This window comes from Crotalus tigris, unplaced genomic scaffold (assembly GCF_016545835.1).
Source record: "Crotalus tigris isolate CLP2741 ecotype Arizona unplaced genomic scaffold, ASM1654583v1 scf7180000018559.1332295, whole genome shotgun sequence".
In the NCBI taxonomy this organism is placed as follows: Eukaryota; Metazoa; Chordata; class Lepidosauria; order Squamata; family Viperidae; genus Crotalus; species Crotalus tigris.
The window spans coordinates 1184659-1204977 of NW_024097076.1; the positions used below are offsets into that span (position 1 = coordinate 1184659).

The 20319-nt window shown below is 35.5% G+C and overlaps 1 protein-coding gene across 1 annotated transcript in view; it reads right to left on the minus strand.

Moving 5' to 3' along the window:
• Positions 1–20319, minus strand: part of CSMD3 (CUB and Sushi multiple domains 3) — a 131040-nt gene that overhangs the window by 38016 nt on the left and 72705 nt on the right. The window contains exons 23-29 of the mRNA XM_039354551.1: positions 19867–20040; positions 17022–17204; positions 12625–12801; positions 10928–11107; positions 9465–9638; positions 4231–4404; positions 1287–1360 (exon numbers count right to left, since the gene is read on the minus strand). Coding sequence (XP_039210485.1) covers positions 1287–1360; positions 4231–4404; positions 9465–9638; positions 10928–11107; positions 12625–12801; positions 17022–17204; positions 19867–20040 — 1136 coding nt within the window. The remainder of the gene's footprint in view (positions 1–1286; positions 1361–4230; positions 4405–9464; positions 9639–10927; positions 11108–12624; positions 12802–17021; positions 17205–19866; positions 20041–20319) is intronic.

The window sequence follows — 20319 nt, forward strand, 5'->3', positions numbered from 1 at the left end:
GTTCCTTTGGGTTGAGCATTACTATCTTCTTCATCTTGCAAATGCTGCTAGAAGATTTTTTTTTCATAGACAAAGAAACTATGCAAAACTATGCATGCTTACTTGGAACTACTGTATGTCACATTATGATTAATGGGGCTTAGATCCTAGTGTGTTTAGTAACCCAGTCTTTAATTCTAAACCTATATTTGAAATCTGTGTGGAATAAATGCCAAATCCCCCCCCCCAGATCTTGACTGTATTTTTAAAGCCTCCCAACACATTGCTGCTATTGCATTCAAGCATTGTTCTCAATATAAAATAGTCCTTGGAAAATTATACACTATAAAATCATATAAAACTTACAATTCTATTTATTCCTATTTTACTAATTCCTGTATTGAATTAGTTTCAGAGCAAAGTAAACTTTATTATACAAAATATATTTTATTATTTTGATAAAGTAATAATTGCAATCTCATTTATGTATGAGTAGAAAAATATATTTACTTTATTTAGATTGTAATCTTTTACAGGTTTCTCCAGGAGAAAAATTGTTCAAATGAATGGAGCTTAATCATGAGATTGAACTCAATTACCAAAGAAATAGTGGCAAACAATGCCATAGAATCATATTATATCTAACTAGGACTGGAAAATGTACAGAATGTAATAAAATATTCTCACCTTGACACTAATACTATCCTGAAGTATTTGAACCTATTATTACTATTCCCTTGATAATAGGAACTATTGCTGTTGGTTTAATATGTTGTTATTTGGATATTTTGAGTTCTTTCTAAAATGTTTAGATATACAAAATTTAAATTAGAAATAAAATATTTCAATTAACCTGAAAAATCCAGGTGATAGTGATTTTCATTGAATAAATTTTCCTCCTTTGTACTTCAGCTTTTTTCTCAATACAAAATGTTTTTATTTTGCATATATTTTTATTTCTGTAGTTTAACATTTTATATAATCTCTCTCTGTGTATGTATGTGTGTGTGTGTACACACACACACACACACACACACACACTCATAAACAAGTGAACAAGTGTGTGTTCAATTTTACTAAGTTACTTGGAATTTGCTGCCCTGTGAGTATGCTTAGAATTCCACCTTTATTTTATTAAAATAAATAGGAAATATGCAGCTTTAGTCTAAGTGATTTTTAGGGATAACACTAATGATAATGACTATTTGGATTCAATAAAATTCAATAGTTACTGAAGCTTGAGTTATACTCAAGAGAAATAAGAAAGTTATCTCTCTTCCCTATTCAATAAAAATTAGAATGCCTACCTGGTAACCAAAGGTGTTGTTTTGTGATCCATGACGCGGAACACCAGGGTTTTCACAGGCTGTCCGAGTAGGTTCTTTGTCCAAAAATAAAAAAAGTATGTGAAATAAAATAGTTTTAAAAAAAAAAAACTTACATTCATTTATACCAGTGTTTCTCAACCTTGACAATTTTAAGGCATGTGGACTTCAACTCCCAGAATTCCACAGCCAGCCTTGCTGGCTGTGGAATTCTGGGAGTTGAAGTCTACATGCCTTAAAATTGTTAAGGTTGAGAAACACTGATTTATACCCAAATGCTTCCAAACAGTTTTTGGAAGTGCCAACATTTCAATGAGTTTGAATATTGAAACTCATATTTCATAAAATATTAATGCAAGATTTAGAATGCTGCTTAAATGTGAACACAAATGCTTTACCCTTTGATTCCTGCGTCCTTATCTTTCATACGTTATGCTTATTTATTGGTTGTGAAAATTGTCCCAATAAAGCTATGCAATGCTAAAAAGACAACAGGCCAAATTCTGCATCTCCAGTGGTAACTTTCCCTCCCTGCTTGAATGTCCACAAAGAACAATTTATATAAAAATCTTTTCATAGTATACAGAGGCCCTATAATCAATATAATGGATATCCCTGCAGTCCTGCTTAGAATGAATTCACTAACTGGGGCTTAGGTTAGTTACAAGTTATTAGTCATATTCTGATTTCAGTGGAGCTGTTTTAAGCATTACCAAATTTGTATTCCATTCTAAATGCCACAGTGCATAAGAACCTGTTCCTTGGTAAGATTGCAATTTTACACTGAAGATGCAATTATATATCCTGCTATATGCTATGGAAGAGCAGGATGCTTAGAAAAATTGCATGCACCTGTGCTCCTATCTGGGCCCTGTCCCCAGTGTCAGCAAGGCAGAGTTGCCAATACTGCTTCAACCTTGAAACAGGTGTGAGAGGAGACATGTGTTTTGGAAGCTCTGCAACCACCAGCAAACAGAGTAAAGCCAGTTTTTTGGTTTTTTTTAAAGGAGAGATGTTTTTCCTTCAAATGGAGTAAATGGTCCAAATGAGAACAGCCACAGCAAAAACAGAAAGGAAAAGTAAAAATATAAAAATACAATGTAGAAAGTTGAAAGTATTCTACATGTTGGCCAGTACCAGAGTAGAAAAAAGACACAAGAAATTTCAGAGATAAGAATTAAGGCAAAATTGTATTTTAAGAAGGAAACACTGTTACCGGTATATAGTAGCATTACTACACAGTGCAGTTTTGTAATAGAAATTGAGCAGTAATGGAGTATACTAAGGCAATAGAAACCACTCACATACAGTTTTCTAAGTTTCATAATTCATCTTTGTAGCTTGAATTTTTTAAATAAAAAACATCCCAAACTCTGGAGCCCAGAACACATGTATAGTACAAACTTTCTGTTATTTGAGGTATTGAATACTTTTAGCCTGTTGAATTATAGCTCTCCTATCATTGAAAAACCACACTAAGAATCCTTTTAGCAATGTAGAATGGCTCCAAAAGTATGTACATATGAGGGCGGGAATGGAATTTTTCCTGTATACATAGTTCTAGACTTATAACTATAATTCAGACTGGTCATAAGTCATGGCAGTCATTAAATGGCATACCATGTGACCAATTTTACAACTTTTTTTCCTCAGTCATTAAGCAACTCCCATCTTTGCTTAATGACAGGTCATCAAGCAAATGCCTCAGTCATCAAGCAAATACCAGTTGTTAAGTGAATCCTTTATACCCAATGGTGTTGTTTTTTTTTTTTTGTCAGAAACAGGAAGTAAACATTGGAAACCAGGAAAAATGCCACAAAATAATGGTCACAAAAACAGGGGATACTGCAAAGGGTTGTAAATACAAGCTGGTTGCCAAGCAGTACAAGACTGCAGTGTGTTAAAAGTAACTCTGGGAAGTCCATTGTAACTTTTAACAATCACTAAGCAAATGTGTGTTAAAGGACTACTAGTTGTACAAAGGTGCCTGATGAAAACAATTGGCTAGTTGCAATCCTACATCCACTTAAACAATAAACCCCTAAGAATATAGTAGCATATGATTATTTAAGATTGCACTGTAAAGAAAGAGTTTAAAGCATTGCTTTTAATTGGGGCCATTTTAAAACATGTGGGCTTCAACTTCCAGAATTCTAAAAACAGCAACATGGTTTGATGACTCCCTCAGATGCATCTCCAGATGTCAGTTTGGAGGAGGATGAACCAGTCCCAGGCACATCAGGATTGGAGTTGGTCAATGGTTCTAAGCAGCCGGCTGAGTGATTTGGCTAAAGAACAGCTGCAGCAGGACAACCCTGAAACTTCAAGTGGGGAAGCATGCAGCTGCATCTGATTGGTGATGATGATGAGGAATTGCTTTCTGCACCTGATCAAGAACATGTAGGGTAGAGAAAAGGCAGGCACAGTGAAGGTCATCCCAATTACTTGTGAGGAGGAAGCCTTGTCCCTCTTGATGGACTCCACCAGAAGCTGGCTATTTAGCATATTGTAATAGACAGATGGAGACAATGCTGGGAACACGTTCATTTTCTAGCTGTGTGTTTGACACCATGCCTTGACTTTGGATTGTGCCTTCTGAACTCTGGACTTTTCTTTTCTCTTGAATCCTCTTGTGTTGTAGATTTAACTTCACCTGGTATATTTGTCTTGTTTGGGGAAACTTTGTTTCTGTATACTAGCATTGGTCTGCTTTTGCCTGGACTAGTTCTGGGGCTTTGGTAAATGGAATTGCTGTGGAACATTAATAAACCTACTGAAACACTGTTATGTTTGCATTCAGACTGAGCAGGACAGCACACATGAACAGAGAATTCTAGCAGTTGAAGTCCACACAACTTAAACACTGTTGTAATTTTAAAAAAAAACCAATATAACAAGCTACCAATTAGGAAAGGTGCCACCATACCTATACAACGTGGAGATGATCCGCTCCATGTACCATCTGCTTGACATATGCGAGTGCTGGAACCAACCAACACAAATGGAGGATTACAACTGAAAGAGACTTCTGACTGATAAATAAAGCTTTTGCCTTCCCGTTTGCCTTGAGCAGGTACTCCTGGGTCACCGCAAAACTTTGCTGTAGAAAAAGAAATACGTGGAAAATATACTGATATTTCTTTTTAGACGGATATACTTGTATGTGGTATGTAATTTTTTTATGTAATCATAAAAAAAATCTGTTCTAAAATAAGAAATGGAACTGCATTATGTACTTATATACCTACAGAAGGTATAAATATAAATTATATTCTTAAGATAGGAAGGGCTAAATCTTACTTGTTTTTTTCTGTATAAATATCAAAAGCTAATAGTCAATATGCAAAAGGTCCAACATTCTTTTATTTCATTGTCAACTGTATTAACAAGGACAGAGACTTTCAAGAAAATATTTAAAACATTTCTTAAACAAATATCACACAGATTTTTTTTACTATTTGATTATTGCTTTAATAAGAGAATATCTGGAGGAATTACATCATGCATTGATATTCTCCAGCCTTTTTCTAGCCACTTTCTATTATTGGATGCTTAGTAATTCTTTGAGTATGTAACCATAGAAACTAGACATCATGGCAATGCACATCAGTTTTATTCTCCCCTCAGATCTTGGGAACTGCAGAGAAAATGCTACTTTTTGTAGTAGAATAAGTCATGGGGTCTTCCTTGTCAGCAGTACTTATACTTTGCTATTTCCAACAACATCTTAACTGTAAGTACAAAAGAAAATTAATCAGGCATCTGTTTTATGTCACTTAACATTAACTGGGAAGATTGTATTGGATTTGACCAGAGCAACTGAGCAATGAGAAAGAATTATTCTGCTCAAAGAATGATAAAACTGAGAAGGTAGGCCTGAAACTTGGCTGAAGACATAGTCCAATTCAGGCATATTAGCCCTGATTTTACAGTAATGTAAAAGAGATAACATTTGATTAGAATATCTGGAGATACAATTATATTTATTTGTTTCATTAGTGTGTTCCTTTCCAAAGAATATCTCTACAAAGCTCACTGCAGTAAAAGATAACAATAAAAATAAGGTAACACACAATGTTGGACCTTTTAGATATAAATAAGAGCAAAATTTGGCCTATTCATTTATTTAATGCATTGATTTACATAGTCACCCATTCCAGTGCACATTTATATGCTAGTGATCAAAGTGGTTTTATTTCACTTGCATTAACTATCATAATATAGGAAGCATCTATAGATATGATAATTAAGACCTCTTCCCATAAAATTGAATATGCACTCTTCATCTGAAATGTGCCTAAGAATCTTGTTCATAGTTTTGATATGCACCATTAACCTATTCTATCTCTCTTTCTAAATGGGTTGCTCTATTACATCTAAAATCATTGATACATAGTAGATTAAAAGGGAAAAATAAAATATGAAAAAATCCTGTGCTCTTATTTCACAGTGGTGAGTCAACTGACAAGGGGAAGTGACATTCTCAATGAATATAGTATGAGTGAAATTGAAAACAAGACTAACGTCAATATGGTATTGTCCTTAAAATATTGGCCTTGGGTTTGACAAGGGCCAGGTTTGAATTCATTGCAGAACATACTTGAAGACTCTGACCCCTTATTATGTCTCTCAGCCCATCCTATATCATGGAATTCTTCTACAGGAGTCATAATCAGCGAAGGCCAGCATCTGCATCATTTCAAGATCCTCCCCAAAACACAAGCTATTAATGCAGTAATTAGATTTCAGTAGAATAATTCTATTCTAAAATATAACTGTTTTATGTGAATCTAATGGCCAATTTTACAGTTGTAATTTAAAGTCTTCCTATTAATGACCAAGACCAAAATAATGATTTGGATTGATAACTGGAGAGGGGGAAAGGACAATACAATGGCACATTCCTTCAGTTGTGAATTACATAAATATTTCTCCCTCTTGACTTTTGCTATTCCATACTTGCTCCTTATTAATTAATAATAATCATTAACAACTGTGGCAAAAGAAATCAAATGTAGTACCAATAATAACAGCTGCCTTGGGCACAGTCCCAACACCGCTTGAACATTAAGCATTAAGCACTGGCAAATTCACCATCAGTCAATTGTAAAAGGCAATTTTACATTCTGTGACAATGCCTCTAACACCATAAACCATCCACATCTGCCTATCCCAGATCCTTGGGAAAGACTCAATAGTAAATAAAAATGCCAATCCAGTCTGAACATTCTGGCTGACTGCTACAAACAATTTATATGTCATCTGACTCCTAGTGAATCTGATAAGTTTACAAATTGTTAATAACATGTAGAACAAAGGAATACAAAAAAAGAACAGAGATGCCAGAGATAAAAAAAAAAAACTCAGACAGGACAGAGGAAAAGAAAAAGAAAAGAGGCATTCAATCATGACAGGCCAATTCAGGATCCTTGGATACATCAGTAGAATGGGACTGTTGGAACCTCAGGCAGAAGTACAGAAAAGCTGGCTTCTGGAATCTACCAGGATCCTGGAAGCCAACTTTTTTTATAGTTCTGCCTGAGATTCCAACAGCCCCAACCTACTGTTGTTTAACAGAAGGAATCTTCAAGTAACCAGGCCTATGCTAAGATTCTTATAGGTAATGACCAGTACTTTGAATTGCACCTGGAAGCATATTGGAAACCAACACAGCTCATGAAGTAGAGGTGTTACATGGGACACTGAGACAGGACCACCATTACCTAGCCCCATGTAGAGTGCATTGCAGTAGTCAAGCCATTAGGTAATCAAGGCATGAGTGATTAGCAAAGTCTTAGTGTTGCTCTTGAAGTCTTGGTGACTACAACTATTGTGGCTGTGAAAACACAGACTGAAAAATCTTAATATTTGATCAAGTATAGAAGAAGTGTTTTGGACAGCTTGAGAAATGAATTCAGAGGTCATGCTTTCTGCTTCCTCCATCTTATAATTTCATACTTCAATGTTCTCTTCCTCCTTTATCTAGTCAAACAGTGCTTTTCCTTCTGCTCTGTTAATTAATGATCCCATGACTTCTTCTGTTATTCAGCCACCACAAGCACATTTTGCTTGCAATTCCAGCTATAAAAAATTAACTGCCAATAAGGTACAATGAAATATGACCTCAGCTCACTAACAGACTGTATAAACACTTACTATGGTAATAACTAAAACATGAAAGAGCTTTAAACCCTCAAAAGATCTAATCATCTTGCCATCACAAATTATATCAAATAGGAAAATCTTGAAGCAAGATTTTGAAGAATACAAGATTTAGGAAAGAGATCAAGATTTGAGAATCTGTTGAGTAAAATCAATGGGTTTTAATCCATTAATCAAAATGCAACATTTCTACATTATATAGCACCATTGAAATTTTGAATGTGAAAACATTACAATTTTATTCAACTTTTATTTGTGAAGTTTTTTCTTTACTATGAAACAAGAAGAATCATTCATCTCCTCTTTGATAATCCATTTAATTTACTCTGTTAAAAATTTAATACTTTTTTCAACGGAAAAAAATAAAAAAAAATATTCACAAAATGTTCTGTAAAAAGTCAGCATACATTAGTTATTGTAATGAAATCTGCAGCTATGCAAAATCTATCAGTGTCACCAATTTTATGCTAATAAAAACTTCTGCATAAATTGGTAATTTAATATAATACTGGAACAAAAGTCCAATTGTCAGAGAGACAGGCTGGAGTTTCTTCTGTATTCCTGACAGCCACAATAAAAATATCTAGATTTTTGCCTGGTTAAAACATCTACATTCAAATTAGTTCTTGTTGACATTTTTGTCAAGTTTGACAAACTTGCTTTAGGTATTTCAAGTATTATATGAGACAAAATATTCCTTCCTCTACAATTTCACAAAAAACTAGGGATATGAGTTATTGTTTCCTCCTTCACTAATTAAGATAAAATATCACCCTAAACAGTACCCTTTTTTTTCAGGAGGACCATCCTGAGGCTAGAAAAAGTCCCATGGCCACAGAGATTTTTTTTTTCCTGAATGTTCACAGGCTTGCTTAGTTCTGACAAGTCAAAACAAGTCAACATGTCTATTATCTGCACATCAAAATTTAAGATAATTTTAAATATGATGCAGTGTTGAACGTTCAGGAAAATAAGGGTGTATCAACATATCAAGGAAGTGTTTCTGTAGTAATAGCAGTCACTAGAAAATTCACCTTTTGATTACATTATTCATGAAAAATGGGATTTTTTCCCACAATTTGGTATAATGGTCCAGGCACAAAGCTAAATACCAGGATACCATAACTTTTAGTCTTGTCTTAGGCATGAAACCAGAAGGATAATTTTGAGCCAGTCATTCTCCCTTAACCTTAGGAAAAAGGTAATGGCAAGCCAGTTCAAAAAAATCTTGCCAAGAAAACTACAGGATCTTCTCCAGGTGATAGCCAGAAGTCAATAGTGACTAGAAGAAATAAAAATAAACAAAGAAACAACCAGAACCAGTTAATTGTCGCTTCAGCTGACAACTGCCTGAATAAACTATTTAACTGGAGTTAAGATCTTTAAGGGAAAACAAAGGCTAGAACACAAAGAGGAAAGTGATCACAAGCACTTGTGTGGTCACTGCAATTTGCACCTTATTTTGTAATGGATATTAAAGGACATTGCAGTTTTGTTGGATTTGTGTATGTGATAAAAGTAAAGGAGTCCACGTGGGTTTTACTTCACTTCTTGTAGCAGACTTTAGGGGGCAATGCTCATCTCCATTTCTTTAGGCCATTGAGCCAGTGTTGTTCAAAGACATTTCCATGATGATGTGACCAGCATGCCACAATGCAGTGCGTTCAGTGAAACATGATGTACTGTTTCTTCCCACTGAAGTGGTATCTATTTATCTACTTGCACGTAGCATGCTTTTGAATACTAGGTTGACAGGAGCTGAGGCAAGTGATGGGAGCTCAGTCTGCCATGCGATAGTGGAACTCAAACCACCAGAGCATAGACCTTTTCTGTTGTCTTTTAAGTCACTGAGCCACCATACCTCACTGGGTATGTGGAGGAAACATTCCGGTTATTTTTTGCATATATCTACAGTTTTTCTTTTGTTAGTTTTCCTTTAAGAGTGAATGGAAACAACTATTAGCCTGGAATGCAAATATATATATAAAAAATACTTACGTAAGCACTGTGGGACTTCACCACTCCATGTTCCATTCCCAACACAAGTCAAAACAGCAGGAAATGATAATTCATAGCCAGGTGAACAGACATAACTAATGCTAAATCCCCAATCAAAATTTATTCCTTCCTGTTTTCCATTAGAAATCTGGGGTGGAGTTGGACAGGTAACAGCTGTAACAACATTTAGAGTCATTAGCACAGCAGCTGCGGCAATGTCCCCTGTGTCTATACTCACTAGGCGAACCATATGTGCTAATTAAACTTTTTTTTTTTTAAAAAAAAAGGGTTGCTGGATTTTATTTTATTTATTTTATTTTTTTGCTTTAATGTGCAAATCGTATTTCTTTGCTTAAATGTTATGAAATGTTTATTTTCACATCTTTTTGCCATTTCGGTGGGTATTTTGACTGGGAATTATGGGAGTTGCAATCACATACATAAGGAAAAGGACTTGGGGAGGACTGTTTCTTTAGCTCTTTATTTTGAGATACATAACCAGTAGCTAAAAACAACTAATCACAATTTCAATACTAAAGACAGGTTAAGATATGAAAAGTTAATAGAAGTTAATTTTATAATCTCATCTGAAATAGCATATCTCTATGTCACTCTGCAGAACACTATTTGAATTATGAAGGACATGCTATAGATATTAGTAAGGATGCTATTAGATATAATTCTGAATATTCAGGAAATAAGGATGAAGGAACAAGGAAGGACTTCTTATCTGTCCCTTTTTCTATGTCAGTGATCTTCCCAGCATGCCCAAATTCTTATCCACCCTCTGCAGCTGTTCCCTGCTTGCTTTTGCAGCAACCGTCCCAGCATGGCCAACTTTTGGACCACCCTGTGTGGCTGTCCCTCACTTTTCTTTTGTAGCACACCAAGTTTCCAACAAAGATGAGTACCAGGCCACATTTTTGCATCAAAATGCATTGAGTGTCAAATTTGATGAGTTTTTAAGCAGTCAAGTATCAAGGTACTATTGTGAAAACATATTTCTCTGGAATGGTACTTGGGAATCATCTTGGGGAACACTGGGAAGACCACAGCCAGAAGATTGGTTGGATAAAAAGCAACTTAGCCACAGAAGGAACGTAGATGGGAAGAGAAATGTACTTTGAAACTGGCAATATTATGTGAATGTAACCTTAAAATAAAGTGGAATTAGTTCATCTATGTGTGCTTTCTGTCTGGGCAACTTTGCAAGGCCACCATCAACCTTGCAAGTGTAAAAATACATTTCACTCTTATCACCTTTACAACCCAAACAATTAGGGAGGAATCCTTCTGAGATGTTTGCCACATCCACATTCCTTTAGTGACCTAAAATGCCTTTTAACCAACTGCTCATCTAGTTGTGACTCCCCCTTTCAAGGTCATTCCCCAACGCCATTACATTCTTTCTCTCCCTTTCTCTCTCCATCCATCCATCCATCTATTCAGTTTCAAAGCAATACCTTTACAAGTTGGCAGCATTCCACTCCATGTGCCATTAGTAGTGCAAGTACGAATTTTGGAACTGTTGGCTTCCATTGTGTACCCAGGTTGACACATATAAGTAACATTTTGTTCAACTACATAATCATCCCCGTATCTCAATCCATTGGCTGGTATTCCTGGATCTCCACAAATGATGACTATGAAGAGAAACAAATTGAAGATGTAATTATATGACAAAGGTTGTCTTCATTTTAGAAGGTGAATAATGTAGAATAATTCTATAATGTGATATCTATGGCAGCTTCCTTTGTGTAGCAGCCTTTATAAGCAAGCAGAGTTTATCACATTAGGTGACATTTGTTACTAATTACAGAACCCACTTGTCAAGGAATTAAGGCACCAGCTTTCATTTCCATTTTTCTAACTTTGTGAAGCTTGAATTAAGACAGTCTTATAATAAAATGGCAGGATTCTGGATACTGATTAACAAGGGCAAGTTGCTGCTATTGGGAAACCACCAGCTAGGCTGGAAGGGGAGGTCAAGCTTATGCCTTTTGTGACTCTGCAAGGATTCTAAGCTAAGTCCATGCTTGACTCCCACCCCCTCTTCCAACATAACTGGCAGTTTCCCAACAGCTGCTACCAAAAAGGTCCTCTCTTATGTACCCACCACCTTTTGTATCAAGATGGTGTGACAATAAAACAGTATCTTCTTTTTTTTTCTTAGCATCCCAGATACTATATACTGACTTGAAAAGAGAAGAAAATTCTATTTAGCAAAAGACAGAAATTTGTGTGAGTTGTGGACTTTAGAGATTGCTTGAACAATTTCAGGAGACTGTACCTTAGTGTTTGACATAATATGTAAGGACAAAAATATTTAATCTTCCAACCCAAAAAAGAACTCATTGAGAAAGTGGGTAAAGGTTGCAGCCTTGTCTAATGGTTCCAGGAAATCTGAATCTGATAGACCCAGTGACAGGTACACATTTTTAGCCCAAATGTGCACATGTGATATGAGGCAGCGGGGCCAGGAATTGCTTAGGCATATTTACATAGTTGTACATTGACACTGAGGTAGAGTCCCTTTCATTCTAAAAGATTCCACCTACACATCAGAAATAACACATAATTACAGTAAGAGGGTAGTAATATTCTTTCTATTTTTGCCATGAAACATATTGATTATGTTAAGTCAAGGCAGTGTTGACTTTCAATGACTGCATGATACTTATATCTGCTGCCGTAAATCCTCACCCATCATTGCTGTCATTAGTCATTCAGGTCAGCCATTATATTGAGTGCTAAAAATCTCAGCGCTATTAACACTTTCAGGCTAATGACAGAGAGGACCATTCTTTCAAAAATGGGGGTCAAGTGGGTAGAGATAAAAATATAGGAAAGATGGGGACAAAGGGCAAGGAATACTGGAGATGCATCATGAGTTTCACATTAGGAGTTTGATGGATGCATTGGGTCTCCAAGCTGTCTGTCTCCTCTGTGTAGAGAAGCTATGACAACATCATTGGTTTGCATGGGACAATCTTGAATGTCAAGCTCTGGAAAACTGGCCCTGGAAAAAAGAAGCTACATCTTCAACAGGGATGATTCTAGCACCATCTTGCTCCCTCTCCCCAATCTGACTTTCTCCAAATATAGAAGCTGTAAGTGGTGTCCTAACATTGTAATAATAGTCGGAACAATGGATACTTGCTTGTACAATTTGGCAAGGAACCAGACCATGTCCCATTGGCAGTGCATTGTCGTACAGAAGGTCCAGACAGAATATAGCCTTCCATGCAGGAATAAATCACAGAACTAGAGAATGTTGTGCCATCAATTTGAAACACTTTCCCATTAGCTGTTGTTCCAGGGTTACCACACTGAACAGCTTGAACAGTCAGTGTGAAAATGCCAGAATTGGGAAGGAAAACAAACACAGAGAACAATTACTTAGCAACTTAAATAATTGAAGTTGCAAATAACAATCCAATCTACTCATTAAAAAATAGTTTACATCAAGGAGGTAAAAATCCTTCATTTTAATGACATCAATCTTGCCCAAATGCTTTGAGTTTCCTCCCAAATCTTCATATATTCAGCTGAAATGGAGCCTTCCTTTAATTTTCCTTGACTGAAATATGGTTGCAGTTTTCAGAATACTATAAATGTTCCTCCATATAATTTCCTATATAGTTTGAATTCAAATGCTGAACTATAGTTCAGAATTTGTGGCTTTTCATGAAAATATTCTCAGCTTTTATCTATTGTTGAAATATGAAAGTTTGTTTTTATCAGCTTATTTTTTTATATCAAATGTTATCACTTTTTCTCTGATCATTTACTGTTTCTAAGCAGGAAAGTGAGTATTCTGAAAAGTAAATAAATTATTCAGTATACAGCTACAGGGCACAAAGCCCTGTACATTTTTATTGTACACTAGAGTACTAATGGCTACCTATTGAAAACCTTTTTTTTTACATAAATAATATTTTTTTTTTACTTTAACAAACCCACTTATACAATTCAACTTTGGTAAACATTTAGAAAGCAAGTCTCTAATAACACCCAGCATGATCACACTCTCTTATCTATGGCTTGGTTCATGAAATTATTTTATTTTAAGAATTCTAGCCAACTTGAAAAATTCCATGTAGAATAGTCCATTTTCAAAACTCAAACATCTTTTTTATTTATTTACTTTTGTGTGTGTGTTGTGATTCAGTATTTTCAGGCCATTTTGTCACATACATGTGTCTGTATGTATATATGCATATGTATAAATTCTCCATCACGTGGATAAAATATTTACTCCTGCCTCAGACATCATGATACAAATAAATAATTGCATCATTTGTTTAGTGAAGGCATGCTGCACATAATTTTGAAATCAACACAAGTATTTAACACACAAAGTTATTTAAAATAAACAAATCTTTATTACTCCCTACACACCCCTGTAAGGTACATGATTATTTCTGCTGGTGGTGCTCAAATGTTACTTTAAAAAATCCTAAAACCAAATTGTTTTGTTGTACTCAAATGATTGTGTCCTGTCAAACACTAATTACTGTTCAAATTCTTTGGAACAAATGATATTCCCACCCCGCATACAACGGTGCCAAATGCTATCAATGTCAATCTCACATGAATTTTAGTTTGTATAAAATGTGCTGATTTTAAGAGGGCAGCCAAGACACTAACAATAGTATCAAAGGGAATCTCATGGAAAAGTTGTGAAAAAAAATACAGATAAAACAGAATCATTCTAAGAAGGATATTAACAAAAAACAAAACAAAACTATTCAAGTGCTGGCTATATCTAAATAAAAAAGTGTACTATAGCACATAAAGATGTTTAAAGTAGAGAGCATACATTGTTTTGCATAAATTACATAAAATAGCAATCAAATGTATATATATATTGAGAAAACAGAATTTCAAATATGCCAATTGTTGAGTCCTCGAGTCAACGGCGAATGAAGAGCACACATTCTGTAATTCCAACAGCCTTTTATTTTCAGTAGTTTTCTCTCCGCCACAACTCTAAGGCTTGCAGACCTCTCTGTCTCCTTTAATAGAACCCCCAGGCAGAAAGGTAACAATCTGGCGTGCTTCCACACCTCGTGCATGCGCGCAAGGCCGGCGCCACTCAGTCTGGTCCCGGGCAGATTGCAACAGCCCGGGACCATTGCAATGTCCCGAGCCTGCCTTTGCAGGCTCAGGACACAACATCAATGAAAGGAGTTTATTTCCTAGTTGGTAAAAAGAAAATGGTGGAATGGAAAAAAAATGGAAGGACAGTCATTGTCCAACACTGAATTTAGAAGGACAATGCCAAATACTGGCAGAATAGAACTTGGCCACTGAAGCAGACAAACTTATATTAGGGGTCTTTGTGCTGTGTCATGGACTGGAGGAATTAATTTAATTGTGATTGTGACAAAAAGAAAAGAAAAAATCCTTAGTGTTACTGACAACTGTAACTCTGAATTGGGTTCTACCTCTAGGAAAGAGAATATAATTTGTATATAGACATAATCAAATTCAGTTTCTAGCATCTCTATGAGAAGTATATCTCCCTGCTCATCATGACAAACAATTCTATATTAGGAAAACAAATAATCTGCTTTATTAGAAGGCCACTTCTCTGGTTCCTATACTTTTTCGTAGAAATTATACACTGTACGTTGTTGTTAATTGTGAAGTCGTGTCCAACCCATCGCGACCCCATGGAGAACATTCCTCCAGGTCTTCCTGTCCTCTACCATCTTCTGGAGTCCATTTAAGTTCACACCTACTGCTTCAGTGACTCCATCCAGCCATCTCATTCTCTGTTGTCCCATTCTTCTATTGCCCTCAATCTTTCCCAGCATTAGGCCCTTCTCCAGTGAGTCCTTCCTTGTCATTAGGTGGCCAAAGTATTTGAGTTTCAACTTCAGGATCTGGCCTTCTAAAGAGCAGTCGGAGTTGATCTCTTCTAGGACTAATCGGTTTGATCGCCTTGCAGTCCAAGGGACTCGCAGGAGTCTTCTCCAGCACCATAGTTCAAAGGCCTCAATTCTTTGGCGCTCAGCCTTTCTTATGGTCCAACTTTCACAGGTATACACTGCAACTGGGAAAACCATGGCCTGGACTATACGTACTTTTGTTGGCAGGGTGATGTCTCTGCTTTTTAGTATGCTGTCTAGATTTGCCATAGCTTTCCTCCCCAGGAGCAAGCGTCTTTTAATTTCCTGGCTGCAGTCCCCATCTGAGTGATCTTGGAGCTCAGGAAAATAAAATCTGTCACTACCTCTATTTCTTCCCCGTCTATTTGCCAGTAATTGAGAGGGCTGGATGCCATGATTTTGTTTTCTTAATGTTGAGTTTCAAGCCAACTTTTGCACATACAGTGTATATTGTGTAGCAATTTAGAAGACCAACAACTAAGCTCAGAGAGCACAAGGATTTCACAGAGTTGTGATCATATTTAAAAAGTAAGGTAGAATTTTTAATTTACTTCAGGATAAATTCCACTATAGATACTTTCCATGGGAAACACATAAGTACAACTGATTTCATTGCTTTAAGTCATGGGTGTCCAACCTTTTGGCTTGCCTAGCCTGCATTATGTGAAGAGAAATTGTCTTGGGCCACATGTAACATAATATAATATAGTTAATGTATATAAATATTTCTAAAAATTACATAATGTTAAAAGTTTACAATCTTGTGAAGACACGTTGCTAGCTGTCCAGGGCAAGATGGGATCCACAGACCATGGATTGCACACAGTTTTTTTAAGTTAATCAAAACCATATGCTACATAGCATGTGGTAACACCTGAAACATGTATGAGAAAGACTGTAAGTAAGCAGGAGTCCCTACTTAATCTCATGAAACCAAAATGACAAAATGTGCGGAATGACATAACCTTTGAACTTGAATCGTGATATTGCATGCAAATATTATCAAGGTTGCACCTTTCATCATTTGATTTCCTTCTTTTCCCCCAAATGTCCATTGAGTAGGATAGAGGACAGATAAGTCACTGGATAGATAGACAGTAGAGAGACAGAATCTAAATTAAGTGCAACTGGACAATTTGCCAGTTTCTGATATTCAGTCTTCACATTCTTAGTCTCCAACATATGACTGAAACAGGTCTAGGACAACTCACCCCGGCTAACTCAATCCACCCAACTTGCCATGGGACAATTCAACACAGGATAACTCAAGAGAGAGACAAGTAGAATTGCAGCTCACTCCAGCCTCAAGGTCTTCTAATTTGAGAAGTTTCAAATTTAAAGAAGACAAGGCCTGCTGCAATTCACTTTTTCTTCTCTTGACTATGTCACATTGTATTGTCCGGCAGTGAAATTGTCTTGTGGTGAACTGTCCCATTACAAGTTGTCCTATGGTGAATTGGCTGTGGCAAGTCAGCCATGACCAGTTAGCTGCGGTAAGTTGTCCCATTTTGGACTGAAACTGTTGGAAGTATCCTAGGATTTGGTGCCCTTGGAATACAATTTTAGGGGAATGAGATTTCAGATATATGATGACTTTATTAAAACTTTTTTGTAGTGATTTTAAAACAAATATTCCACTGTAGTTATGAAAATAATTTACCTTTACATTCTGGTTGCCTTCCTGTCCAACTTCCATTTGCCAAACAAGTTCTTTCCTCTGATCCATGAAGGATGTAACCAAGCTCACAAGAGAATTGTACAACACTTTTAGTTCTAAAATTAGTTTGTTCTCTAGCACCATGACCTGGGATTCCTGGATCCCCACAAGTCCCTGCTGTGTCACCTGGAATAAAAAAAAGATCATTTGGGGTAGAATACTTAGGGTTACATTGTTTTGGTCCTTTATAGGAACCTGAAACAAGAGGAATCAATTTATAATCAGTAGGCTCCAAAAAAAGTGGTGTCCATTCCAGACTTGGTAATTGTACACTGACTTCCTCAATTTGGAACAGTCAAGTCCATAGAAATTTCAAGTCTCTTATTTAATATTCTTGAAATAGTTAAGGAAAAAACAAAATAAAACCAGTTCTCTGTTTCCATGGTATTTTTTAAAGCACTTCTCCAGTCCAATGTAGAATATGAATTATAACTTAAGTCAGTGGCTGGTCTAGTTTAGAACCAAATTATCTTCAGTGTAAATTACGTTGAGACAAAAATCAGTGTCCAAGTTATTGTAATAAAAATGCAGTTTACCAAGAGTAAAATGTGTTACACATTACAAGAAAAATATCTCATATTATTAATTTATTATAAAGTTGTGGAACTTTCTCTTGGAGTTTCAAGTTTGTAAGTTATTACAAGCACTGTAAAATAAGTAAAAGTTATTCCTACTTTTTTAGTTATATCTGAAATATTAGAAAAGATTCCATCTACAGTATACTGATGTAAAACAAAAGCACATTTATCTGCTCAACAGTCATTTGTCTGAAATGGTATAGGGTTTCCTGACTGAGCAGGGGGTTGGACTAGATGACCTCCAAAGTCCCTTCCAACTTTATTATTATTGTTGTTGTTATTATTATTATTATTATTATTATATCATATATAGTACTGTATAGATAACCCTTCTGATATTATTAGGTTATATAGTTTCCATCATATAACCTTCTCTATTGTTGTATGATTAAATAATAGGATATAACAACAAAGCATGTTAGGAGTTCTTTAATACATATTAGTTTTGCCACAAGACCTGCTAGGATCACAAATCATAAGTTTCCATATGGATGATTAACCCACAGAAATTGCTTTGTGCTTTCTTGTTTATACTCAAATCTGTGCAATAAGTCACACCTTTGTGACTTTTAATCTGAACAGATATTTATGGGGTAGGCTGGGATTGTAGGCTGGGATGTTAACGCAAAAGTCCTAGCTGACTGCTTGTCTGCTGCATTTTGAGGCTTGTTCATTTCCCAAATCAGAAATAACAAATGAATCTATCTATTTTAAACAGATAACAGCGTAATAGCTGAGTTGTACTGTAGGCAAACAAAAACAGTATTATAGGGCATATTCATATACCTTAATTCTCTCCCTCATTGCATAATATTCATAAACCACAAAAAGTGGTTATTTAGTTTACATGACATATGGAAATATGAACCTTGTTCGGTCATTTTAATAACCATAACAAAGGATGCATGAATGGCACTTCTAAGATACATACATGTTACTACTTCAGTTACTTTTAGTACAATAAAAAATAATATCCCTATCTAGGATAACTAGTTGTTGCCCTGAGTTATTTACACAAACAGATGATATAAAAATAAACACATAAAAAAAATCACTGAGCATCTCTCCAGAAAGCAGTCCTTTAATCAGATTTAAGTGTGTTTAAATATTTATTAAAATATTTTAAAGGCAATATCAATTTAAATAATTAATTTAATGCAAAGTTTGCATCGACCCCTAGGGTGAATACCAAGTTGGGTTTCATGAATGGCTCTGGAGAGAAGAACATGGCTGTTCTTTCTTAATACTTCATCTCTTCCTTTTTTAAAGTGACATTGTTTCTTCATGTTAAGGCCAATGATGGCATTTTTTTGATACAAGGCTCAAAAAAGAATTTAAGTGCAAAATGTATAAGGGGGACATCAAAATACTTGGATTGGGGCCATGACAAAAATGACAGAAGGGCAGAATCGAAACATTAATTTTAAAGACTTTTCTATACATATATATCTGTTAATCCCATCTTAATACTGTTGAATTTGCTGGGAATTTCTATCAGTTTACAACAATTTATACAATTAAAACTGTCACAAGACATTCATTTAAGGGAAAATGTTAAGAGATTCAGCCTCCTTCAAGTTCTGGGTTATGGTTCTGATATTGTTACAGTTTTAAACAATACAACAAAGCACAGCTTTGCTTATTATCTATACTATTAATTAAACTATATAGATTTCTATTTATTTAAAAGCTGTAGATACCCTTGTGGAATCTTAGTTTTCTATATGCCATGAATTGTAGACAGTTTTGAAAATTCTTTTCCAGAAACTATTCCTACATGAGTTCAGCAGAAACAGTTATTAGATGGATGAAGACTGTTGCTATGCAGCAATTATTCTTCAAATTAGATAAAACCAAATGAAGGTAAGGCAATAGTGATGCACAAATTACCCAAATGAAATGTAACATCCTTCCCAGTAATATGCAAAGGGAAGAGAATATACATATTCCTTACCTACTTTTCAATGTTCCTATTTTATTTACTATTTTCCTTTTAGATGAGATGTTGTTTGAAATCTACCACTTCCTTTCTAGATTTGTGAGTCTATACTTGAGTGAGAGCATCTAATATGAAACTTATGTTTGATTACAATTGTTTGTGATTTAAACACGGATTGGTTTTAGAAGTCCTGAAAAGAAACAAGAGCAGCCACAAAAAACGCTGTATTAAATGGTTTCGAAAGCACATTCACATACTTTAAAAGTGGTACCTGAGCAATGAGGCATAGTTCCACTCCAGTGTCCATTTAATTGACATGTCCTGGATACGTGGCCTATTAATGATCTCCTTCCTGCACAAGAATAATGAACAGTAGATCCAAATGTGTATTTCTCTCCAGAAAGGATCGCATTTGGAGGAATGCCAGGATGACCGCAGTCAATCACTACGATACATAAATATTGGAGATAAAAATTACGTTATAATCAGCCAACTAAATTCTTCAATATGCCAGCACACCATCAATATGTTTTACCAGTGATCAATATGACATTATGATGATGATCTTATACAGTAGCCATGTTTTTCATATAATTCATAGAACAAATTTCTTTTCATTATTATCAATGAATTCACTAACCTATAGCCATTCTCCCTGCGTGTGTGTGTATGTGTGTGTGCGTATGTATACACACCTGTGTGTGTATATTCATAATATTCCAAA